The sequence below is a fragment of the Lotus japonicus genome, chromosome 1, assembly GCF_012489685.1.
Source record: "Lotus japonicus ecotype B-129 chromosome 1, LjGifu_v1.2".
Lineage (NCBI taxonomy): Eukaryota > Viridiplantae > Streptophyta > Magnoliopsida > Fabales > Fabaceae > Lotus > Lotus japonicus.
The window spans coordinates 91,016,218-91,037,737 of NC_080041.1; the positions used below are offsets into that span (position 1 = coordinate 91,016,218).

The following is a 21,520-nucleotide window of genomic DNA, read 5'->3' on the forward strand; positions in this document are numbered from 1 at the left end:
GGCTGTACTAGAGAGATTGATGAAAAACTGCACCAAAGGATCCAAATTCATGTGTACCACTGCCCGTTTGAAAACACACATTATGACATGACCGCTTATTTTTAACAATTTTTTAATTAATATAAAATATTTAAATTTCACTTAATTGTTTCCCAAACAAAATAAAAAACCATAAAATATATTTTAACCTTATTTGCTTTATCGAACAAATTAAAATATGAACTACTTATAAAACAAAGATATAAATAAAAATTACAAAGGTTAAATAAAATATAATGGTCCATGACTCAACATATTATCTCCCTTTATTATCTTTATCAGATGACATCTACAAATCCAGATACAATAGTCTTATAATTCTTAAAATGTAGAAAACTAAAAACTTCCAGTCCACATAGAAGGAAAATTACGGCATACAACTTTGATAACAAAATAAATTAGACAACTACAATATACAATAAACACCATACTCCATCTTTCTAAGAAATTTAAATACTAAATAGCTTACATTAGACACTTCCAACATCAACCCCAAAAAAATACAAATCTATAGTACTGAATATTACTCCAACCTAACACTCCAAGTAATTTGATATCACCTAAATCTTCCTTGCCTTCACATCAGCACAATTGTTCTCACAACCTTCATCATCATCCTTAGAAGATCCCTCAACAGACAACCTTTTGCATGGTAACAAAGATTTTCCAATAATAGAATTAGAGGCCTCACTTCCACCTTCTGTGCTTACAAAATGTTGAACAACATCTTCAGTTTTATCAAATTCAACAGCTAAACCCCCACAAGAAATATTTGCCTGCATTCACCAAAGAATATAAAAACTTAAACTAACATACAGATAATTAAAAACACCAACTGCACTTTAGATTTCATACTAATCAATCAGCATACCACTGCCTTTTTTTCACAAAAAGAAGAAGCTTCATATGCTTCCCATATGTCATAGTAATTAAACACTATGGACCTGCCGAAATCACACACTTCATAAACATTGCAATAGTTTTCATCGACATTAAGACAGAGTCCATTATGTCCCATTGGTTCATAGAAAGAACACACATAATCCAAATCCTTCAAGTCCTAAACATCCAAACACCTCAATCAATTAGTGCATCAAACAAACAAACTTCAAATGACAAGACTATACCCAAATCTAGATTTAACAATCCATTTTCCACCAGCAAAATACCTGAATTGGATATATCACTTTAATTTCATCAATCTTTGGATACGAAGAATTCAGAAAAGATAGATCACCCATAGGTCCACCAACATCTATACTACTTGCAAGAATCCTATAAAAATATGGTTGAATACATTAATCAGTATTTTCAAATAAAATAAAATAAAATTATTTACATTTGATTAATCAAATCAAAAACTTGTTTGCATACCTGTTCTTAAACGATATAACTTCGTCAATATCAGCATTTAAGCTAATTTTAGCAGCAGGTATCAATGTCTGAAGCAAATTTGCACCTACAGCGAGTAAAAAATTTATGCACCAATTGACCAACCATCTATATCTCAAAATAAGCATAAATTAAATACAAAGCCATGAAAGAAACTGGTGTTCAAACAATCAACAAACCAGTTAAACTTACGTCTGCATTTCTTAATCTTGGCATATTGGACAACAACCACAGGCTTCTCATTGGTATGAATCAATAAATATTCAGTCACAATCCTCACACAGTCCCCAAGCACAAGAAATACAACTTTACCCCTATTAGAAATGTTATAAATTAGATGATATCAACACTTAACTAAACTAATTTTTAACATACAATTAGAAAGACTCTCTCAATAATCCCAAATATTAGAGAAATTACTTCTCATCAGATAACTCCATCATAATCATCTTCATTTCTTCCAATCCACCTAATTGAATTCTCTGAGTAGAAATAGCAGTTAACAACCCCACCATATCTGACATCAATAATCATAAAAATAAAATTACAACCAAAATAAAATAATTCTGCAAGTTATAAACATGAAAATCATGCAAATCAGTAGTTAACTTACCAACTAAAAAATCAGTTTGAATTTCAGGACAATTAAGATCTTCAGAAGATCTAAGTGACAATCCTGACATTGGAATTAAATTGCAGTCCGACTCAATAACCTTCGTTTTCCCACTAAATAATAACCTATACGCATGCTTAGTAGCACGGAATGATCCTTTAGCAGGCAAAACAATCAAAAAGGATATCTCATACACACTGCCTTCAACAAATTGGTGAGCCCACTTACGGAACATGGCCTTCCCTAAAGATGCTTGTATTTTATCTCCCTAATTAAAATAGAGGTTAGGCAATATTATTCAACTCTAATAGCTGAATAGTAAAATATGAAAAAGCTAAATTATACATACATTTTGGTCCATAAAAACCATCTCCAAAGTAGATGGTGCTTCATTTATAAGAACAGCAGGTAAAAACCACCTACGAATAACTCTCACTTTTATTTTCCATTTGGAGCTCGGTGGGCAGAGGTCAACCACTCTATCAAATGCATTCATAATTCCCAGAAAATTAGACAAAATAGGATTTCAAATGGTGATATGATAAAAATGAGGATCTCACTTGTCTGCCATTGACACCAGCTTATAAACGACTTTCTTAAACTCTTTCCATTAAAGTTAAATTGCTAGAAAAAGTAATTTTAAATAGAAAAACAACTTTTTCTGACTAAAAGGAGATACACAATTTCAAATGATCCAATATAGAAAGACCAAAAATAAATTTTGCACTGAGTGTCACTTGACTACTCACCTTTAGCAGTACCAACCTATAAAACAGTTTTCCATACAAGAAAAAGGTAACCCATGGCAGAAATGTCACAGTTAAGTACAATATGATGTGAACAATTATGGTACTCTAACGTGTTTTTCTGAGTGTGCTATTTACAGGCTCTGACCTTGATTCTGTCTCACACAAATCAGAAGCACTGTGCATAAAGAGTGACCCAAGCAACGCTTTCGCATTCTCCATGTTCACTCTGAACAGTGGAAAAGCTTCAGAAGATCTGAAGTCTTACAAACTCTGATATGGACTCAGTCACCAGAAGTTCTGAAGATCCAGAAGATCTGACAACCAAAAGACTCTGAAGACTCAGAAGCTCTGATGGTGTAGAAGACTCTAACAATCCAAACTCTGAAGAGTTCTCTGATGTCCAGAAGCAAGAAACTCTGAAGACCATGTACTTCCCTCTGAGCTCAGAATCAGAAGATACAACGGTCAGAGGATCTGTGCTTTCCCTCTGACTCTGATCAATCAGCTTCACAACTTCCTATACGAAGCGCTCCCCTGATCAGAAGTCTACAAAATGGGTGTTCAGAAACAAGTTGAATGAGAAAGGAGATGTAGTCAGAAACAAGGCAAGGCTAGTTGCTCAAGGCTACAGCCAGCAGGAAGGAATAGACTACACAGAAACATTTGCTCCAGTAGCAAGACTAGAAGCAATCAGACTGTTGATCTCTTTCTCAGTGAATCATAACATAGTTCTTCATCAGATGGATGTGAAGAGTGCCTTCCTAAATGGTTATATTTCAGAGGAAGTCTATGTTCATCAACCCCCAGGTTTTGAAGATGAGAAGAAGCCAGACCATGTGTTCAAATTGAAGAAGTCACTCTATGGTCTGAAGCAAGCTCCCAGAGCATGGTATGAGAGACTCAGCTCATTCTTTCTGGAGAACGAGTTTGTAAGGGGTAAAGTAGATACAACTCTCTTTTGCAAAACTTATAAAGATGATATCTTAATTGTGCAAATCTATGTTGATGATATTATATTTGGTTATGCTAATCAATCTCTATGCAAAGAATTTTCTAAGATGATGCAGGCTGAATTTGAGATGAGTATGATGGGAGAACTCAAGTACTTTCTGGGAATACAAGTTGATCAAACACCAGAAGGAACATATATCCATCAGAGCAAGTACACTAAAGAACTTCTGAAGAAGTTCAATATGCTGGAATCTACAATGGCCAAGACTCCAATGCATCCTACATGCATTCTGGAGAAAGAAGATGAAAGTGGTGGTAAAGTATGTCAGAAGCTCTATCGTGGTATGATAGGTTCACTTCTATACTTAACTGCATCTAGGCCAGATATATTATTTAGTGTTCACTTATGTGCTCGTTTCCAATCAGATCCAAGGGAAACCCACTTAACTGCTGTTAAGAGGATCCTAAGGTATCTGAAAGGCGCCACTAACCTTGGCTTGATGTATAAGAAAACATCAGAGTATAAGCTTTCAGGTTATTGTGATGCTGATTATGCTGGAGATAGAACAGAGAGAAAAAGCACTTCTGGAAATTGTCAATTTCTGGGAAGCAATTTAGTCTCATGGGCAAGCAAGAGGCAATCAACAATTGCTCTATCAACTGCAGAGGCAGAATATATCTCAGCAGCAATATGCAGCACCCAGATGCTTTGGATGAAACATCAGCTGGAGGACTATCAGATCCTTGAGAGCAATATCCCAATCTATTGTGATAACACTGCTGCAATATCATTGAGTAAGAATCCTATCTTACATTCAAGAGCAAAGCACATTGAGGTAAAGTATCACTTTATTAGAGATTATGTACAGAAGGGCGTACTTCTTCTGAAGTTTATTGATACTGACCATCAATGGGCAGATATCTTTACAAAGCCTTTAGCAGAGGATATATTTAATTTTATTCTGAAAAATCTGAATATGGACTTTTGTCCAGAGTGAAGATCGATCAGAACCTCTGACTATGATACTTCTTGATCAGAAGATGTCTAGTCCAGAAGGTAACTCCATCAGAGTGTATGTACCCATTGGTGCTGACTCTAAAGCTGAGACAGTAACACGTGTGTCAGTATCTCTGATGCATAATTCCTTGTGCCCGTGTGACAGTCTGTCATGATGTGTGTAGATGTGCTTCTCTCCTGTGTGTGATACGTGTATTTACTGTTACTATCATGTCTTTAATTTTTAACCGTTGATCTTAAAATGCTTTTTGAATCAACAACGGTTATTTGACAAAACCCACTATACACACACGATCTCCTACACTTTCGATTTTTACTCTCTCTCTTCTGTTTTTTCAAAAACCGCTTACCCACGATCTCTCTCTCGCTCTCTATTCATCTTTAACCTTCATCTTCTACCCAAAACCTTCAACCGCTCCAACAATGGTGAGACAAACCAGAAATGAAGTCGCTGAAGCAACAACTTTCCCTCACATGGTTGTGGGTCAAGCTACAGGCCAAATGGGTCCTGAAGCTCCTGATCAAGGTCAAGAGCATGTAATTCCGATTGCAGAACGGGGCTGTGCCGTTCATTGTGTGTATGCTCCTGAAGAACTTCAAGTACTGGCAGAATGGAGATTCGACCTAGACAATCTTGCTGCAAATGGGTATGACATTCGTCCTGAAGTCCGTGTTCAAGGCTGGGAAAATTACTTCAACAGGCTTCGAGGATCGGTGTATGACAAATTGGTCAAGGAATTCTGGAAACACGCTGACTGCGATGACACTCAGGTGGTATCCCACATTCTTGGAAGGAGGATCATAGTTACAGAGAAATCATTCGTGAACCTACTGGGTGCAGAGTCTGCACATGGGTATCGATTTCAACTCACTGAATCGAAGCTGAAACCCAAAACGAAGGATGAGACCAACAAGACCCTGTACACCACATACAAACCGGGCAAGACTGATTACAAGGTGCCGGACCTTCATCCCAAGCTCAGAATCTGGCACAAGATTCTGCTCAACTGTATCAACCAGAGACCAAAGGGCAGTTCCCCAGATTACATCAACTTTAGCCAGAAGGCGATGTTATTTTTCATTCAAGACAAGCAGAAGATCTGCTTTCCCTTCTTCATGTTCTCTTACTTGAAGGAGTGTATCAAGAAGTCCAGAACTACTGTCTCCATCAAATCAGCAATCAAGTATATCCCTTTTGGGAGATTGCTATCAGATCTCTTCATTGAGAGCAACCTTGTGCAAGATCTGGTCAACGCTGGATGCATAGAGGATCTGACCACCATTGTCAGTGATGTCTTCACTGCCAATTCTCTAAAGAAGATGGGTCTGGTCAAGAAGAAAATCGCCCCAGCTCATGAAGACACATCTTCTAAAATCAGAAAGAGAAGGGTGCCTCTGAATGACTACCCTCTGTGGACACAGGCAGACAACCCAGAAGCTATTAGGTGCTATGTTGAAGACCTAAGGGCTCAAGGCTTTGAAATTGATCTAGATGAATTCTTCCGAAGACTGCCGCCAGCTCAAGAGTTTGACTCTCCTCCCAAGAGGAAAGTTCAGAGGAAGATGGTCTTAGAAGAATCCTCTAAGGAATCTGATGGCTCTCAGAAGAAGAAGAATAAGGCTGACCAGCCAAAGAGGAAACATGATGAAACCATCAAGCCTGATGCTGGTGGTGATGATAACGTTGGTCCTAAGAAAAAGAAGAAACAAGTCAGACTTGTGGTGAAGCCTACAAATGTGGAACCTGCTGCTCAAGTGATCAGAAGGATTGAGACTCCTGTCAGAGTGACTCGGTCTTCAGCACGATCATCAAGTAAGTCTGATATTGCTTCTGATGATGATTTAGATACATTTGATGCACTCCCCATCTCTGCTATGCTAAAACATTCCTCCAACCCACTCACTCCTATCCCAGAGTCCCAACCAGCCACACAAACCACTTCACCACCCAATTCACCAAGGTCTTCATTTTTCCAACCTTCTCCAAATGAAGCACCTCTCTGGAATATGCTTCAGAACCAACCTACCGGACCCTCTGATCCAACCTCACCTATTACCATCCAATACAACCCATTAACTTCTGAACCCATCATCCATGATCAACCAGAACTTAACCAACCAGAACCTGAACCCAGAACTTCTGATCACTCTGTCCCCAGAGCATCAGAACGTCTGGTTGCCAGAACCACTGATACAGATTCATCAAGTGTCTATACACCTGTATCATTCCCAATCAATGTTGCTGACTCCTCCCCTTCCAACAACTCTGAATCCATTCGGAAATTCATGGAGGTCAGAAAAGAAAAGGTGTCTTCCCTAGAAGAGTATTACCTCACTTGTCCAAGCCATAGGAGATATCCTGGCCCTAGATATCCTGGCCCTTTACATGAGGCAGACCCTTTAGCTCAACAGGCTCAACCTGACCCTATCCAACAAGAGCCAGTTCAACCAGACCCAGAACAATCTGTGTCTAACCACTCTTCGGTTAGATCACCCAATCCTCTGGTTGAAACCTCTGAACCTCACCTTGATGCCTCTGAACAACATGTTCAAAACTTTAACATTGGCTCTCCTCAAGGTGTTTCTGAGGCACACAACAGCAATCACCCAACCTCTCCAGACCAATACCTCTCCATAGTTCCCTACACTCACCTCAGACCCACCTCTCTCTCCGAGTGCATCAATGTGTTTAATCAAGAAGCTTCTTTGATGCTACGCAACGTGCAAGGTCACACTGACCTGAGTGAGAATCCTGACTCTATTGCTGAGGAATGGGATAATCTGAGTACTTGGTTAGTTGCTCAGGTCCCTGCTATGATGAGTCATCTCATTGCTGAAAGGGATCAGAGGATAGCAGCTGCTAAGCAGAGGTTTGCCAGAAGAGTGGCTCTTCATGAACAACAACAGAGACATAAGCTTCTTGAAGCTATTGAAGAGGCCAGAAGAAAGAAAGAACAAGCAGAAGAAGCTGCACGTCAAGCAGCAGCTCAAGCTGAACAAGCTCGGTTAGAGGCAGAAAGACTTGAAGCTGAAGCTGAAGCACTTAGATGCCAAGCACTTGCACCAGTGGTTTTTACTCCTGTTGCTTCTGCTTCCATTCCAGCTCCTCAAGCTGCTCAGAATGTTCCTTCCAGTTCTACACAGTCAAGCTCGTCCAGACTCGACATCATGGAACAACGTCTTGATATTCATGAGTCCATGCTGATTGACATGAAGCAAATGATGATGGAACTTCTGCGTCGCACTGATAAACCTTAGCTTTAGGATCTCTTCGTTTTTCCCTCTTAACTTTGTTTGATTTTAACTTCTGTTTAATTTTTAGTTCTTTTTTTATTTTGCTTTGTTCGTTTGTGATTATCTATGCATATATATATTTGTCACTCTGTGCTTGCAAAATATTTTCTTTATTCATAATCATCATATGTTTACATCATACATTTTCTTTTTCTAAAGTCTAGAATGGAGGATCCCTCCTCATTCTTCTGCACTCCTGGCGCTGCTCTGACCTCTTCTTCTCCAGACGATCTAGTGAATACTGGATGTTGTTGAGACTGTCTTTTAGCTCATCCCTCTCCAGAGTTTCTTCTGAAGTCTTGAGCTTCTTTTCTATGATTTCTTTCTCTTCCAGCAGCTTCAGTTCAAGCTGGCTGAGCTCTTGTACTTCCTCCACAAAGGCAAGGAATTCCTCTAAGTCATTCCTCAACTCTGGACGCAGGTCCTCTTCTAGCAGTGTCCTCGTCAGCTCCGATATGGTTATTGTACCCTTTGGATGCCTTATGTTCAGGAACAAGTCCTCCTCAAAGGCCTTCCTTCTGAGCTCTTCTAGTGCAACCATGTATGAAGCCATTTCTGATTATGAAATTGATCGAGTTGTGAAGCTTACCCTCTTTCTCCATCGCTTTATATAGGCTTCACTTTCTCTCTGAAAGTTAATGCTTCTACAGTTTCTCGAGGTTAAGTTCTTGGTAACTGACCCCTTTCATTACTTCCTTGGCCGGTGGTAAACGTTCTTCTTTTGCATTAACTCTTCTATTTATTTCGCCTAACTCTGATTCTTGCATCATTTTATTTTTTCTTCAAACTTAGACCTTCTCTAAGGGGGAGTACCTTGTACTTCAAGCTAAGTTTTTCACACCCCAAGCTTTTTGCTTATGACAAAAAGGGGGAGTACAACCCAGTTTTGATGTGTAAGATGTGTTAGTGTGATTTATTTTTCTTTTGGAGAATTTAAGAGTTCCACTTTTATGACCATAGATGTGTCACTGGGCAAATACAAGGAATACATTTCACTTCTTCTGAAGTGATATTAGTTTGACTCTGACCCAAGACTCTGATACCTTGTCCGTTGACTCTGAATACTTATGCGCTCTAATTATTCTATTTCATCTATGTCATAAGTTTTTCACTCTGAACTCTTATATTACTTAGCTCAAAATCTAGATTCAGGGGGAGCTAAGCTCAGAATCAAGCGGTGGCTTGAATTCAGAATGAACAAGATAAACTATTCACATCAGGATAAGTCTTATTCTATATCCCTAAACTCTGAGTGAATTCAGTTTATTGTTTAAGAATTGTTCATCAAAAATCTTAGTTTTGTCATCATCAAAAAGGGGGAGATTGTAAGATCAAGTTTTGATCTAGTAGTACAACTCTATGTTTTGATGATTACAAGTTAACCTTTTGATATGAACAATTATGGTACTCTAACGTGTTTTTCTGAGTGTGCTATTTACAGGCTCTGACCTTGATTCTGTCTCACACAAATCACAAGCACTGTGCATAAAGAGTGACCCAAGCAAAGCTTTCGCATTCTCAATGTTCACTCTGAACAGTGGAAAAGCTTCAGAAGATCTGAAGTCTTACAAACTCTGATATGGACTCAGTCACCAGAAGTTCTGAAGATCCAGAAGATCTGACAGCCAAAAGACTCTGAAGACTCAGAAGCTCTGATGGTGTAGAAGACTCTGACAATCCAGACTCTGAAGAGTGAAGACTCTGATGTCCAGAAGCAAGAAACTCGGAAGACCATGTACTTCCCTCTGAGTTCAGAATCAGAAGATACAACGGTCAGAGGATCTGTGCTTTCCCTCTGACTCTGATCAATCAGCTTCACAAGTTCCTATACGAAGCGCTCCCCTGATCAGAAGTCTACAAGGTTAAGGTCAAGTCACTATCCAGACGACCTACCTAACATCCTCAGCCACAGCAGAAGCTGGAATTTCCAGAACTGCCCTCCAACGGTAGCATTTCCATGCAACGTTCAACCCTAATCCTTGGAGTATAAATAGTGACTGAAGATTGAAAGAAGCGGCTAGAAGCATTCACACACGCGCAAGAAATATTCAAATCCTTCTAAGCTTTCTTTCATCCTGAATTTCATTGTGTTTACTACAAGCTTTTTAGAAGCACTTTCTTTGTAAACAAGAACCTCATATACAGTTGTATAGTTTTCCTTTAGGAGATCAAGGTTGATCGGATCCTAGAGAAGACTAAGAAAGTGAATCTTAGTGTGAGCTAAGTCAGTGTATTGTTAGTCACTTGTAGGTTTCAAGTGCAGTTGTAACACATACCTGATTAGTGGATTGCCTTCATTCTAAGAAGGAAGAAATCACCTTAACGGGTGGACTGGAGTAGCTTGAGTGATTTATCAAGTGAACCAGGATAAAATCCTTGTGTGCTTTTCTATCTCTCATCTTTAGCACTTAGTTCTCGAAAAGATTTGTTAAAATCTTTAAGGTGGAAGTTTTATCTTGAAAACGTTATTCAAACCCCCCCTTTCTACCGTTTTTCATACCTTCATTAACAACCCATTAATTCGTTCAAAAAAATCAACCAATAAATAGAATTTAATTATATAAACAATGTCAATACAAATGAATTATTATTTATACTACTCATCATTATTATTTAAAAAAATATACAGTGGATAACACAGATTCAAATACAAATCTTTTTTTTTAAAAGAGAAATAAATTATTGTTAAACTAACAAAAAAATAATATGACAAGATGACCTCTAATAAAATTGCACCAAAAACATAACTAAGGCATACTTAAAAAGTAAACCTCATCAAAATCTCACTTCAAAAGATCTAAATCCAAATAAAGAAAAAAAAGGTGTCACACAATTTCTGAAATCCTTCAAAGCTATGTGAACATAATGGTCGAAAAAAACCAATGCAATCCACAAAAAAGAATTAACCCTTCAAAGTCATTAAACGTGCCAATCTTGAATTAACCCTTAAAAACTACACACACTAACCTAAATTTATAATTTAGAATAAAATTTCTAAAATAACACTTTCACTACAAATAACTATAACTTTCTCATATAATCTCGTAAAAAAATTAAAAAATTCGTACATTTAAAACAACTAACAATGTAATTGCTCAACACTACAATAAGTCATCACATACTAAAATTATAATTTCAATGCGCAAACCATACACAACTTATATAACTTAATTTACTTTATTCCTACTCACCCTCTTTTATTATTTGGACAACAAAATTCCCACAACCATTCCCATAATTCTATAACAGAAAACAGCTGTTTCAACATAACGAAATTATATAATTTTAGAAAACAGAAACATTCATAAATGAACATAGGTCAAGAGAACAAACTCTCCCTTGTGACTAAATAAAAGATCAAGACAACAAAGCAACAATAGGAAATAGACCAAGCAAGACCAAATAAAAAAAAATAGATAAAAGCTAAACCTAAGACTAAATTAAAACGAACCATCAGTAACATAGATCTCTCCATTAGGCTTGCTCAAAACCGGACAGCAAAAAACCAAAAAGATGTGACTTCCAAGAAAATATCAGGAAGAAAAAACTCCAATTGAAATCAGAAAAACCAGAGGTACTAAACGGCATATTCATGTGAAAAAAGCTAGTCTTTGAACATCAAGTGATAGCAGAAACAGAGTTACGAAGGACCCTTACTTCTCCACTACATACTTCAAATCAAACCAGAAACCTACCATGTCCACATCAGATAGCAGATAGCTTAAACTTCCTTTCAATGGATCATCTCCAATTAACTAAAGCATTATACCAGTAGGTAACATAAATTCCTCTAAGCTACAACTTTATTTTCTTCTTCGAATTTCACCAATAGAAGGCCTAGGTAGGATTTGTTCTAACAACACCAGACTCCTAACAACATAAATATATTGTATTTTAACCAATTAAACATTAAACATTATTTCTAATTATAATGTTCTTCTATTGTACACTAACCAAATATAGAAAATATAAAAAGTCACAAAGAATACACAACAACATATTTCATTAATTAACAACTGCAACATAGTTGCAAACCAGTGCAAGCTACATAACCATAGTACTTAGTAACATACTTAGTAACATACTTAACCACAACACCAAACTCCTATTTTACAATAGGCCATAACTCCCAAAAGATACCCATGCCATTATCATCACACATACCACAAAAGAGGAACCAACAAACTGCTAGGTGACCCATAGATCAAAAGAAGCACACTACACTGGTTATTATTTCATACTAATATAACTACTTCTTCTCCACTTTGACATTCTTCATCTTCAGTTTAGGAACAGTTGGAGGTTTCTTACAATCTTCATCAGCCTTCCTCTTGAAAATGTTAGCAGAGCTTCCCACATATGAAGGATCACTACCAAGAGAAGGGGTTAGAACCTCAGGGGATAAAACCACACAGGACTCAGAGGGGTCCTCAATTGCTACCTTATCTCCAGCAGAATTAACAACAGTCAAAGGAGTGGGGCATCTAGCCTAAACATCATCAAAATATATCATCAGTCAGAAATCAATTCCAAATTCCAAATAAACACAAGAAAACCCATTGAAAACAAAATTAATCTATTCAATGGTTTACCAAATTTGAAGTCTGGGCAGCAGAAAGTGCCTTAAAGGCTTCTATAATAGAAGGATCATCACAAATACGCTTCACACAATAAGAGTCATCAAACTGGAAAAAATTATTAGATTTCTTCTCCACCTTAAACAGCAATTCTTTCCCTACCAATTGTTCTTCCATCAAGGGAGTAATCTCAGCAGATTTAGGATCCTACAATAAGAAAATGAAATTCATTCATTATACACAAGAACAAAATATATTAAAATAAGCATTCACATCTGCCACAAATTGTGTTCCATGTTATTATTTACTTGCGGGTTATCTAATCTGACAAAAATAAAATGGATACCTTCAAATTTCCCAACATATCCTTGCAAGACTTCTTAATGAGATGATGAGCATCAAGGTCAAACAACAGAAAATTTCCAGAATCAGTGCCATCAAACACCTCAAGCTTAATCTTGTATCTACAAAGCAAAAAATTGGTTACTAAAAATATCAAAAATTCAATTAAAGTTAACACTATTCATATTTCAGGTCACAAGAACAACACCTTGCAGAAACATCCATAACATGCTTACAACAACCGGGGCAGAAATATAATCCATCATCAAAAGTCATAGCTTTGTGACACTTGCATGCAAAATACCACCATGGATCATCTTGCAACAAACCAACCACAGTTCCATAAACAATAAACAATTCATCCTGCAAACAAACCAGAGAAATAACCCTATTAACTTTGCACAACCAATAACCTTAAATCTGGAAAACAAAAATAGCAAAATACCTCAGTAGTTTCATTCAAAGCACATATAGTTTTCTTAGGATAGTTGTTCATAAAATCTTCAAAAATTGGAACAGAAGGATTAGGAGAAATAATATGCCCCACAGGTTGATTGGGCTGCATATTAAGGCCAGATATGCTACAATAAAACAAAAGACAAATCAGAAAATTCAGAAACAAGTCAACCTAAAAATTACAAATAACAAACATCTCAAAACTAACCGGTCCATCAAAGATTCAGCTTCAGCAACCTCAGGATTAAAGATAATCCTCGATGCTTTCATTACATTCTGAAGAACATTCTTACCTATAATAAAAACAACCGAAATTAAGTGAAAATCCAATATGATTATCATTCCTTGTATAAATAAAAAAGTACCTCTAAATGACTTAAGTTTTGCAAGCTGCAGAACCACAACAGGCTTTTCCAAATGATTAGAACTAAGGAAGTCCAATACAATCTGGACATACTCTCCAAAAAGGGCACACTCCAGTTTTCCTCTGTTAAAAAATAAAATATACACACATATAAATACAAAATAGTAACAGGAAATAACTTACAATAGAAGGCTGAAGCAAATATTCAAATCCTTCTTAAATAAAGATAGGCCATACTTGTCATCACTAATTTCAAGCAACATCATCTTTGTAACAATGTCATCCTTGACATAAGTCCTTTCCTCAGAGGTAGCTGTCAACAAACCAATCATATCTACATCGAAATATTTGGATGAGAAAATTTCAAACAAAATCTATAGCCTAGGCTCATTGTTAAAAAACACCCACCAACTAAGTATTCCGTCTGGAAGCCATCATCATTAAGTTGAGCAGAATCCTTCAGAGAAAATCCCCACCTTGGGATAATGCTACTCTCAGCTGGAATGATCTTAGTTTTAGGATTAAAAAGAATCCTAAAAGCATGATCAGTAGGTCGATAGGCACCCAAATTGGGGATCAAGTGAAAAAATGTAATGATATAAACATTTCCTTCCACGAATTGTTCACCCCACTTCCTAAACATGAGCTTCCTCACAGTTGCTTGGATTTTTCCACCCTAAAATGACACATAATATTACATTATTATCTGAAGTACAATCAAATAACAAAATCAATCTAAGGGAGATGAAGAAAAATTAACATACATATTCAGCAAAAAAATCACAATATCACAATACTAACAATAAAAAAAAAACAAAGCGTAAAAGAACATCACACATACATGTTGATCCAGTAAAATCAACTCCATTGAAGCAGGTTTGTTTTCCCCAGCAAACCCATCAGCAATCCATAGTCGAACAACTCACACTTTGATCCTCCAATTGTGATTTGGAGGGCACAGGGTCACAACGGGATCAATTGCAACAGACGATGCCATCAAAAACCAAAAACGAATTACCAATTTAAAGACACAAATTTTTGTTCTCAGAATAATGTTGAACGTTTATGCCTCATATCCATTCAACACCAGTCCCTTTTATACCCATGATCAAAAGCAAATGAACCCCATAAAAGTTTTTTTCTCACAAAACATTAAAAAAGTTTTCCAAAAAGTTAACACCAACAAAAAGGTAAATGACAAAGATTTCCTCTAAAAGGTTCAGCAAAAAATCACTGATCACTTTTCAACCTTTTGGTTAACACCAACAAAAAGGTAAATGACAAAGATTTCCTCTAAAAGGTTCAGCAAAAAATCACTGATCACTTTTCAACCTTTTGGCTGATTTAAAAGAAAGTCTACAAACACCTAACGAACAAAACAAGTTCAGCCATTTTACGAAAATTAAATTTTGAATTTCCTATCAGTAGATACAAAATTCAAGCATAATTATCTGTGGAAGCATTCATCTGACAGCAAAGCATTTATCTCATACTAATTTAATATATATCTGATTAATTACAACAAATTAATTATCACTCTTATTCCAAAAATTATATTTAAGTAAAAACAAATTTCACAATTCATATCTATTACCATCCAAGTAGTTACGTATTATAAATTTTCATAATTTAATATTAAGTCTTAAAACTAAAATTATATTTAAGTAAAAACAAATTTCACAATTCATATCTATTACCATCCAAGTAGTTACGTATTATAAATTTTCATAATTTAATGTTAAGTCTTAAAACTATCCCATATTATAAAATAAATTTAAATTGTCAAATTTTCCATGAACACCTACAAAATATAAAAAATAAGGAGCTTGATCTATGATTTTCCCATTTTTTATGGCACATAATCATTTTCACTAACTAAAAAATATGGATCATATATCAAATGATTTTATTTCTCAATACTTAATTTCATAATTTTTTATTTCTAGTATTTAGACACACAATTATTAATTTCGTATCATATATAAAATTAATATTAATCTCAATATTTAATTTCATAATTTTTTATTTCTATAATTTAAGCCCACAATTATCTATACTATCAATATTTTTTTTAAATACTCTACACTATCAATATTAATATCCACATTATAAATATTAACAAATATTATATACCAAAAGAATTATTACAAAGAGCTATAAATTAACAATATGAAATTTTTCCATCATACTCAACCAAAGTAAATACAAACAAAAAATAACTTTTGAAGCATAACCTAATAAATTTTAAAACTTCAATTTAAACCAAATAAAAAACCAAAAAGTAACAAAAAGGATCCTTATGGTGCACCTGCGAAGCATTTCTGAAAAACCCTAATGTGAATAGTGGCCAAAAGTTATCCCTTTGTAGTAGTTATAGATGCTCAGGGACGTGCAAAGGTCAGCGCAGAGAGACGAGTGGATAGGCGAGGGGGCTTGGTTCAACCTTCATCAGTGTTGATCCTTAGATAAGTTCATAAGAGATCTTTCAGAAAGCTAAGAAGAATAGGGCCTTGAGAAAAGTGGGGCCACTTTAGGTGGCTATGTTTCAATACTTTAGTGGCGATTAATAAGTTTTTCAAGTTAATTATATCTAATAGATTCACATTATATTTGTATTATGCAAATTTAACAATTACACCCTCCGGTCACATATATAAGCAAAAAAAAAACATCTTATGACTAGATTCATTCATTTAATGAATGAACCTAAGTTGTCTTTTTTGCTTATATATGTGACCGAAGGGTGTATGCACTTTCTTGTTTTTTAGTGTCTTTTTTCCAGCAGGGCAGCCAGTTGTGCCTCTCTGATCGCTCAAAGAGAAAATGATATACGAATAAATCAAAACTCTATAAGTTTTTTTTTTTTGAAATAAAACTCTATAAGTTGTAGCAAGCTTTATTGATATAAAATATTAACTTCGTGATTTTAGGATAATCACATTTAAGAGGCATGTATGGCCTATTTTATTTTATTTCTCTTGTTAAACTAATTAATTGAAAATCATGCATGAATTTGGATTCTTTGTTAATTAATTTATGTCATGTGTAGGTATTCTCTCCTTTACAAAAACTAGTCCTTTTAAAGTGTCCTTCATAGTTTATGTTAATCCCCTCAACAAAATCTTTGGCTTGGCTTCTTGAACACTTGCAAAAAATAAAGGTGACTCTGTGCATTGTTGTCTTGTATTTTCAAGCATTCAGTAGCCCAGAAAATGAAATTTATTGATAAACCAATATTTTTTTAATCTGGTATGTATATAGATAGACACACACATGCATTGCATGGTCATGATGTTAAGAGTTAAAAAAATCAGAGATAATTTTATTTATATATGAGTTGTTGTGCTTACAAATTTATATAATAGGAAATTATTTAAATTTGCAATGAAAAAGTTTGGTTGAAAACTCATAAAAAAACTAACTGGTAAAAGTTTATTTATATTCAAATGATCATTGTTATTAACCTTTATTTTCTTTTTGTGGTTTGGAGTTAATGGTAGCATCTACAATGACTCTTGCTCTGCAATAACTCGAGCTTTGACTGTGTATGATTCTATGAATGTTTAATGTGTAGATTTTTAAGATCCTCATGGGTGGTAGTTCTAGCGAAACTAAATATCATGCAGAGTTGCATTCACCAACAGGGCCTGGCAGGTATGAATTAACGAATAAATGACCATGTTTTATGAGTTTGGCATTATAAGATCAACCATTGTTTTCTTTGACTATTTCAATTGGCATGCATAGTATTTAGTCAGGGTTCTATCATCACCTACCACTACAAAAAAATGTATTTTTAGTGGCATTGATATTGTTAAGTTGTGACATTTATTAAATGCCCCAAGTGTTATTAGTGGCATTCACCTTTAAGTGCCTCTATTACAGGTGCCACAACTGTTTTGTGGCATTTTTTGCTTAAATGCCGGTTTTTGTATGCCACAAATGCTTCTGGCATCTTCTAAATGCCACAAATTGAAACTGGCATCTTTTTAAATGCCACAAACTACATATATGCCTCATTTTATCAATAATATTATATTTACTTATATATTCATACTTTTATACTTTGTGGCCGAAATCCTGTTATTTTTTTTTTTTGAAAATGAAATCCTGTTATCTTTTATAGAGAAAATGATTAAGTATAAGCTCATGAACAGTCAATAAGTATGCCTCAAGATGTCACAAGGTTCAAGCAAACTAACAAATGGGCATGAACATGAAAGGACATATATGGTTCCAGCATCTGAATTTGAGTACATAAAGATTGAAACACCAAAGTACATAGAAGAAGATATATGTAAACAGCCAACACTAGCTAACCAATTACATAAAGATTTGAAGACTCAAATATTGTTAGCCATTTCTTCATTGTATCTATATTGCCATCAATTGACCCTGCAATGAAAAGAGTAGGCATATGTCAAATTTCTAATCAGTAGCTGAAATCCAAAAAAAAAACCATAGAGTAGGTTATGTCCTTTCTCCATTGAGATCGAACTAGAAGCCTAACTGACATGCATGACTCTACTCATCCATCTCATCCATTAATTCAATCCAATCTGTCATATCAGCTACACAAGGGGAATAGGGATAAGGTGATGTTATAACTATTGCTAGGTGTGTGAACTATTGATCTATGCAATGAGAATTATACACATCATGCTCGAATTTTAAGAACACAAGCACTTACGGAAATAAGACATGAAAATAAACAGTTGCGGATGAACACAACCCCTTAAAGTGAATTCACAGTTGAATATGACATGAAATAATTTAGAGATTTAGAGAAATTTAGAGACAAACAAAAAACATGGTAAACTCGTAACAGTAGAAATAAGAAATGAGAGAATAGTTGTGGATGCAAGGACGCAATCAAGTAATCACTTCAATGAGGAATAGAAAGGAAAACATTCAGGATTCAAAACTAAATTTCCAAACTAGGGGAAAACATGACTAACCTCACTAACATTAGTGAAATCCTTTTGCATGATCAGCAGGTTCAACCGGTTCATCGTAAAATTGTTGGTTTGAGTTAGTTCTTGTTCTACCTGCTCCTACATGTCACTTAGGTAAATTGATAGCATGTCATTAACTTAACTTATTTTAAATCAGCAGCACAAAAATACAGTGAACTAGATGATTCCAATGGAGCAGCATAAAAAGATCAACAAGAGAAGTTTGAAGCAAGGATTCATGACAACAGTTAACAATTATAAATTTCTAAATGCTGGTTACTTGTAAGGATTAGCCATTTTTTGAAGCAAGGATTCATGACAACAGTTAGCTATTATAAATTTCTAAATGCTGGTTACTTGTAAGGATCAACCATTTTGTAAAAAGATCAAAGCCTAATTATCACCATGAAAAATGACCATTGCAGATTCCACTGCAACTCTGAGCCAGGTTTTTTAAGATCACTACCGTGAAATGATCATTACAATTATTGCATCATTATAGTTTAGAGGAGTTCGAAAAAGGCACTGCAGCAAGAATGGAAACATCAAGGAAGTCTCTTAAAAGAAATCTCTTGTGCAATTGAAAGTTAAAACAAACAAATAACTGAAAAATGTGCTCCACTCACCTCCCATCTATATGGACCAATCTCTTTGAGAAATGTGAGTTTCATCAGCAAATTTGCCCGGCTTTGGGCATAGGCAACAAACCTTTTAAGTTCCTGTCAAAATTAAAAAAAACATTTATGAATCATTACAAGCAACCAATACCTCATCAGAAATTACATGCACGCACTGGATTAAATAGTGTTAAATGCTGACATAAAGGTTAAACCAACACTCAACTTTCAATGAACTTCAAATCTTGTGGACATTCTCCCTGGAAAATTATTGTACTTAAAGATAACCCAACACCTGAGCAATATTATATATTGTAGAGAATTATTCTTAGATATATGTGACAAGAATACATAGGAGTGAGGAAAGACTTTGTAATTAGCAAACATATAACCAAGCAAATATAATGAAGACACTTCAGGCCTTATGAAATAAATATATGACAAGAACTCATAAACTATTCCAATTTAAAGAACTAACCAGTGTACTAGGTGATAATCCAGTCCAAGCCTCAGATGCTTTGTCATAAGCTGTAGCTAAGAGCATCGCAATTACATCAGACCCGCATAATTCTCTTTCTACAATAGATGAGTTCATGGGCACCATGATCCTTGCCTGCATAATTGAAATGTGGTCCTGCATTAAAAGAAATTCGAAAGATTGGACTCTAGTATCATTAAAATACAGAATCACAGAATTCAGTCACTTATAAGTTATAACACAATTGATTTCCATACTTCCAACTTTGAAGAATATAAAGTGCAAAGCCTATACAAGGCTAAAACATCTCAAGCAAATGTACCACATTCTACTCATTAAAGCAAAGCAAGGGTTTCCAATTTGTTCGAGCTCATTAGTGCTTCAGAGTATTAAAAACGATACGGGTTTATCATAGTCCAAGGAGTTTACCAGTTGACAGGCAGCCATTGGTGGTGTCCCCCAAGGCATGGACATGGAAGCCATGAAGACGGGCTTAAGACCGGAAATAGTTCCAGTTACGGTAGTTGGGCCTGGACAATTCACAATTCACATACATCACTTGATTTGGATTAGATCAGTTTGATTAATGGAAACAAAAACATAATCTACACGCAGATCAAGCTCTATTGAAACTTACCATCTCCCTCCTGACTGAAGTTGATAGTTCCTTTGACATAATCGCTGCTTCCAAGAACTGCTACAGCCTTCACCATTGTTCAATGTGATCTGCACAAAACAACACAAAATTCAGAACAAAATCATAATCGTAACGAGTTAACTGCGGGTAAAATATGAACATCTTGTCAAAAACAAGTAAAAGTGTAAAACCTAAAAATTATGAAACACTTTCTCGCTAGCTAAATCAGTCTAATCAGATCAAAATTCACGTGCGAATCCATAACCAGGTTCAATTCTTTCAGATTCGACAGACAGAGCATAGATTCAACAGAATAAATAAAAAAACGGATAAAATTGACTACATTTTCATTTCTGAAACAAAATCAGACGGAATCGAGAGGAGGACGAAATCGATGTGAACAAGATGCGGAATGAGGAAGACGAAATTGAAGAAAGGGATGGATCAGAAGGGAAGAGAGCGATGAGAGAAGAAGGAAAATGAAGAATCTTACGGTGGTGCCGCCGAGGTCGATGAGGAAGGTGGCGGAGGGGACGATGGCGATCCAGTAGTTCTGGGCGAAGGAGGAAAGTAGGTGGCGGTTATTGCCGTCATTGGTGGTGGTGCCATGGCGGAAGGTGGTGTTAGGGTTTGGGAAATTAGGAAGAAGGGGACGAGAATGAAGGAGAACTGGTGGAGCGAGAAAGGAAATATGTAAATGGCGTTGAAAGGTAAATCACTTCAACTGAACGTAAAAGGTGTACCACTTCCGAACATGTGCTGCCAAATAGCTGCTAATTAGCTAGAAAATGCTTCTTAAATTAGCGGCATTCTAGATCAATGCCAGAGTATTTTGCTACCAAATAGCTGCTAATTGGCTGTGAATGCGATCCTAATTTAGTGGCATTCTAGATAAATGCAGAGAGTAACTTGCTGCCAGATAGCTGCTAATTAGCTAGGAATGCGTTCCTAAGTTAGTGGCATTCAAATTAAATGTCAGAATAATATCTGTTTGTGGCATGTTTTGGTAAATGCCACAAATTTGGTGCCACTAAAAAC

At 35.7% G+C, this 21,520-nt stretch overlaps 3 protein-coding genes across 6 annotated transcripts; all 3 read right to left on the reverse strand.

Annotated features, from left to right (window-relative positions):
- Positions 1–12,215: 12,215 nt before the first annotated feature.
- Positions 12,216–13,162, reverse strand: LOC130732214 (uncharacterized). Its single transcript, XM_057584318.1, has 3 exons — positions 12,980–13,162; positions 12,649–12,840; positions 12,216–12,545 (listed from the first exon to the last, which is right to left on the reverse strand). The coding sequence occupies exons 1-3, from the start codon at positions 12,995–12,997 to the stop codon at positions 12,306–12,308; spliced, it is 450 nt and encodes a 149-aa protein (XP_057440301.1). The 5' UTR covers positions 12,998–13,162; the 3' UTR covers positions 12,216–12,305.
- LOC130711701 (replication protein A 70 kDa DNA-binding subunit C-like) lies at positions 13,153–14,767 on the reverse strand. Its single transcript, XM_057561416.1, has 7 exons — positions 14,637–14,767; positions 14,204–14,471; positions 14,033–14,129; positions 13,797–13,918; positions 13,640–13,724; positions 13,382–13,556; positions 13,153–13,338 (listed from the first exon to the last, which is right to left on the reverse strand). The coding sequence occupies exons 1-7, from the start codon at positions 14,661–14,663 to the stop codon at positions 13,153–13,155; spliced, it is 960 nt and encodes a 319-aa protein (XP_057417399.1). The 5' UTR covers positions 14,664–14,767.
- A 3,163-nt stretch (positions 14,768–17,930) lies between these two features.
- On the reverse strand, positions 17,931–21,224 carry LOC130727709 (uncharacterized). 4 transcript variants are annotated; one of them, XR_009015428.1, is made up of 7 exons: positions 20,976–21,224; positions 20,483–20,571; positions 20,275–20,375; positions 19,846–20,001; positions 19,377–19,469; positions 18,754–19,275; positions 17,931–18,190 (listed from the first exon to the last, which is right to left on the reverse strand). XR_009015428.1 is itself a non-coding variant. In XM_057578934.1 (7 exons), exons 2-7 carry the CDS (start codon positions 20,556–20,558, stop codon positions 18,170–18,172), a joined length of 522 nt encoding a protein of 173 aa, XP_057434917.1. In that variant the 5' UTR covers positions 20,559–20,571; positions 20,976–21,224; the 3' UTR covers positions 17,931–18,169. The 4 variants fall into 4 exon arrangements, 3 of the variants coding, with proteins under 3 accessions (XP_057434917.1, XP_057434916.1, XP_057434915.1); XM_057578934.1 differs by having other exon boundaries at positions 18,754–18,849; positions 19,846–19,980; XM_057578933.1 differs by having other exon boundaries at positions 18,754–18,843; positions 20,976–21,218.
- Between the last annotated feature and the right edge of the window lie 296 nt (positions 21,225–21,520).

What these genes read in the sequence shown, in the direction of transcription:
- LOC130711701 (XM_057561416.1), bottom strand. Translation starts at nt 14,663, where the DNA reads ATGGAGTTGATTTTACTGGATCAACAT. An exon ending in TGATTTTACTGGATCAACAT is followed by an intron (nt 14,472 to 14,636) that starts GTATGTGTGATG and finishes GTGTCATTTTAG; the next exon opens with GGTGGAAAAATCCAAGCAAC. An exon ending in TTCCAGATTTAAGGTTATTG is followed by an intron (nt 13,339 to 13,381) that starts GTTGTGCAAAGT and finishes GTTTGTTTGCAG; the next exon opens with GATGAATTGTTTATTGTTTA.
- LOC130732214 (XM_057584318.1), bottom strand. An exon ending in CTGCCCAGACTTCAAATTTG is followed by an intron (nt 12,546 to 12,648) that starts GTAAACCATTGA and finishes GATGATGTTTAG; the next exon opens with GCTAGATGCCCCACTCCTTT.
- LOC130727709 (XM_057578932.1), bottom strand. Translation starts at nt 20,558, where the DNA reads ATGGTGAAGGCTGTAGCAGTTCTTGGAAGCAGCGATTATGTCAAAGGA. An exon ending in CTTCAGTCAGGAGGGAGATG is followed by an intron (nt 20,376 to 20,482) that starts GTAAGTTTCAAT and finishes TGAATTGTCCAG; the next exon opens with GCCCAACTACCGTAACTGGA. An exon ending in ATTTCACTAATGTTAGTGAG is followed by an intron (nt 18,191 to 18,753) that starts GTTAGTCATGTT and finishes TTTTCATTGCAG; the next exon opens with GGTCAATTGATGGCAATATA.